Raw genomic sequence first — 2,999 nt, forward strand, 5'->3', positions numbered from 1 at the left:
GGAATCAGGCCTCGGGCTCCATGCAGTTAGTTCTTGGTGACGTGGCTACTACTGTCACCGAGAACAAGTGCTCCAACTTCATTCTGTCACTTCAAGTGTCACCTAAGTACAGACTAAATGCCACTTTTACGGTAGTCGTTTTTTGGTCTGGAGCGTTTTTTTACTCTAGTTGACATCTGGACGTGAGAGGGGTTTTTTCCCCTTAATGTATTTAGAATCAAAATGTAAATAAGAACTTGGCTACAGTTCTTTCGAAGGACGTATTAGGAAGACAAATGCTGCTTTTACTAAAAGAAAAAGATACCTTCCATTTCCTCTGAGCCATGTACTTCTGCAGCAAGAGCTGCGATTTGAGACAAACTTTGGATTTCGAAGCCTTGGCGGGCAGGTCATTCAGCCACTCGTGCTTCAGGCACTGTGTGGCGCTCATCCTGCAGCTGTGAAATCGAACAGTGGACACGTTTACTTGGAGCCGCCGAGTAAAGGTCAGCTGTCCGGAGTCAGTCCGGTGGGGCAGGAAGCCTGAGTCAGTGGAACGGGGGGGACCCGCTGGGCAGACTCCTGCCACCGCCCAGGGGGGGAGCTCCTGGCGTCCAAAACGCCCCTCCTTAGGAGTGCAAGAGAGTCATCAGCAAACCGTCCCTGTCCCCTCATGCTGTGGAGGGACCGCATCCCAGTGACGGATCGCTACTGGGGGTGGGGACCCAGGCAGGGCCGGAGGAGGCCAGCTGTGCCTGGAGTTGCTCCAAGGAGTGAAAACAGGAGCACGGAAGGAAGCTCATCTCTCCTTCCAGGGAAAATAGTCGGCTTGTGCGTCCGAATTTGAAACGCTTTAACTCCCTGACTTTCACAGCCAGAAAGAAATGAGTGATGGCCAGGGAGGCAGGAGCTCTCGGAGCCCAGACCTGGGACCTCACTCCTGGGCCATGCGCAGCTGTCCCCAGTGTGCGGATCAGTCACATGGGTGGCTCCACCATGACTGATGTAGCTGCTGAAAGCCGCGCGGCCCTTCCTCGCTGAGAAATGGGGTTTTCTGGCCTCTGTTCTCGAAAGTGACATCTGCGCGGCTCAGCGTTTTCTTCAACACTAGCCTATTGAAAGTGAACACTTGGAAATAGGACGAATTTGTAAATATGAACCTTTCTAAAACTACCTAAACTTTGTGCTCCTAGTTGTTTTTTTAATTACTTCCTTTGTCACTGTGCCTGCTACGTTTTTGCTCCAAAGGAGCAGCAGGGTAAGAAATCCTGAACAGAAGCGACCCACAGGAAGAAAGGACCTGCCCGGCACACCTGCTCGTCACGGTCACCAGTCAGCGGTCACCATCGGGATGGCACACAAGTGACAGACAACAAGGCTACCTCTTCTCTTTGATCAGCAGCCGGGAAACAAAGTCCTTGGCCTCCTCTGATAACCCTTCGAAGGTGTCGGCGTCAAAGTCCCAGCTACAGTTCACAATGAAATTCATGGTCTCGGCATCTGTCTCCCCTAGAAACGGGGACAAACCACTGAGCCTACGGAGGAGAGAAAGGACCATCAACACGCGGGAGCCAGGCCGCCAACACGCATCGAAGGTAGAGAGGAATCTACACGTTCAAGCAGAAGTGATCAGATCCTAGTGTTTCAAGAGAACAATGGCCCTGTCCCCTCTCGGGAAGGGAGGAAGTGGGAGGGACGAAAAGCTGCAGAAAGGAAGTGCTGGAATCGAGCCCCTATCACGCGCACCTGTCTCCCTCCCCTGGAGCAAAGAGTAATTGGGGCCCCACCAGCATGTCCACCACGCATCAGGTGTATGGTGATTGAGTAGTGTGTCTCTGAGACAGCCAGGTGGGCACAGACACGCCCAGGCCCCAGGGGACACAGGAAAGCTGGCTTTATTACACTCCTCCAGAGCAGCGGTCCCCAACCTTTGTGGCCCCAGGGACTGGTGCTCCTGTGAGAATCTAATGCCTGATGATCTGAGGCGGAGCTGAGGTGGTGATGCCAGTGCTGGGGAGCAGCTGCAGACACAGATGGAGCCTCACTCGCTGGCCCACTGCTCACCTCCTGCTGTGCAGCCCGGTTCCAAACAGGCCACGGACGGTACCAGTCTGTAGCCTGAAGGTTGGGGACCCCTGCTCTAGAGTGAGGGTAGACAGGCAGGAGGACTCCCTAAGCGGCTGGCCTGGGGCCTCCAACTTCCCCACTTGGCACAGCACAGGAATACAAAGCATGAGGACACAGGGTCGCTGTGATGCCTTAGTGACAAGAGTGGGAGCGGAGTGTGACCTTGCTGGGTCACTGAGGAAACAGCTGAGGGACGCCCCCCCCAGAGGAAGGTGTCAAGTCTATGCACAAACTCTCGCCCATCCCGCCTCCGCTTCCTCAGCCCAGGGGAGGGACAAGGCAGCCCAGGGGAAGGGTGGGGTGGACGATGTGGGGACCCCTCCTCACTGCCCCAGGGCACTCCAGCCCCACCTGTACCGCAGCACCCACGTTTCTCTGCCCAGAGCTTTCTCTCCCGTGGATCCAAAAATTTCACCCCCGGGATCGGCCCAGAAGCAACAGCTAAGAGCTGGTGTGTAAGCACCCCAACGCCCTCACCCCTGGAACCCCTGGAACAAAATGGCGGAGGGACTGTGCCAGAATGGATCCCAGAGCTCCCTGGGGACCCAACTCCAGGTGCCCGGGTGGGTGCCGGCTGGACGCACGCTCCCCACTGGCGGCCTCCCTTCCCGCCCACCTCCCGCTGTGTCCTGGGCACACCTCCCACTAAGTGACTCGCACTTGACTGTCTGCTGCTTCTAGGCTTCTAGGATGGTCAAAGACGGGGGCCGATCCCCACGGGGACCAGGCCGGGGCACTCACAGCATGTAGGTGATGACCCCCACGCTCCACATGTCTGTGGGGAACGAGACGAACTCATAGTTGACAACCTCTGGGGCCAGGAACTCGGCGGTTCCGAAGTTCACCTTCAGCTTCTCCCGGGGCTTGTACCTGGGATGGGCGGGGACCACAGC

At 56.5% G+C, this 2,999-nt stretch overlaps 1 protein-coding gene across 1 annotated transcript in view; it reads right to left on the minus strand.

Moving 5' to 3' along the window:
• Nucleotides 1-2,999, minus strand: part of MYLK3 (myosin light chain kinase 3) — a 31,020-nt gene that overhangs the window by 4,834 nt on the left and 23,187 nt on the right. The window contains exons 6-8 of the mRNA XM_011373746.2: nucleotides 2,848-2,997; nucleotides 1,362-1,514; nucleotides 305-437 (exon numbers count right to left, since the gene is read on the minus strand). Coding sequence (XP_011372048.2) covers nucleotides 305-437; nucleotides 1,362-1,514; nucleotides 2,848-2,997 — 436 coding nt within the window. The remainder of the gene's footprint in view (nucleotides 1-304; nucleotides 438-1,361; nucleotides 1,515-2,847; nucleotides 2,998-2,999) is intronic.

This window comes from Pteropus vampyrus, unplaced genomic scaffold (assembly GCF_000151845.1).
Source record: "Pteropus vampyrus isolate Shadow unplaced genomic scaffold, Pvam_2.0 Scaffold228, whole genome shotgun sequence".
NCBI lineage: Eukaryota > Metazoa > Chordata > Mammalia > Chiroptera > Pteropodidae > Pteropus > Pteropus vampyrus.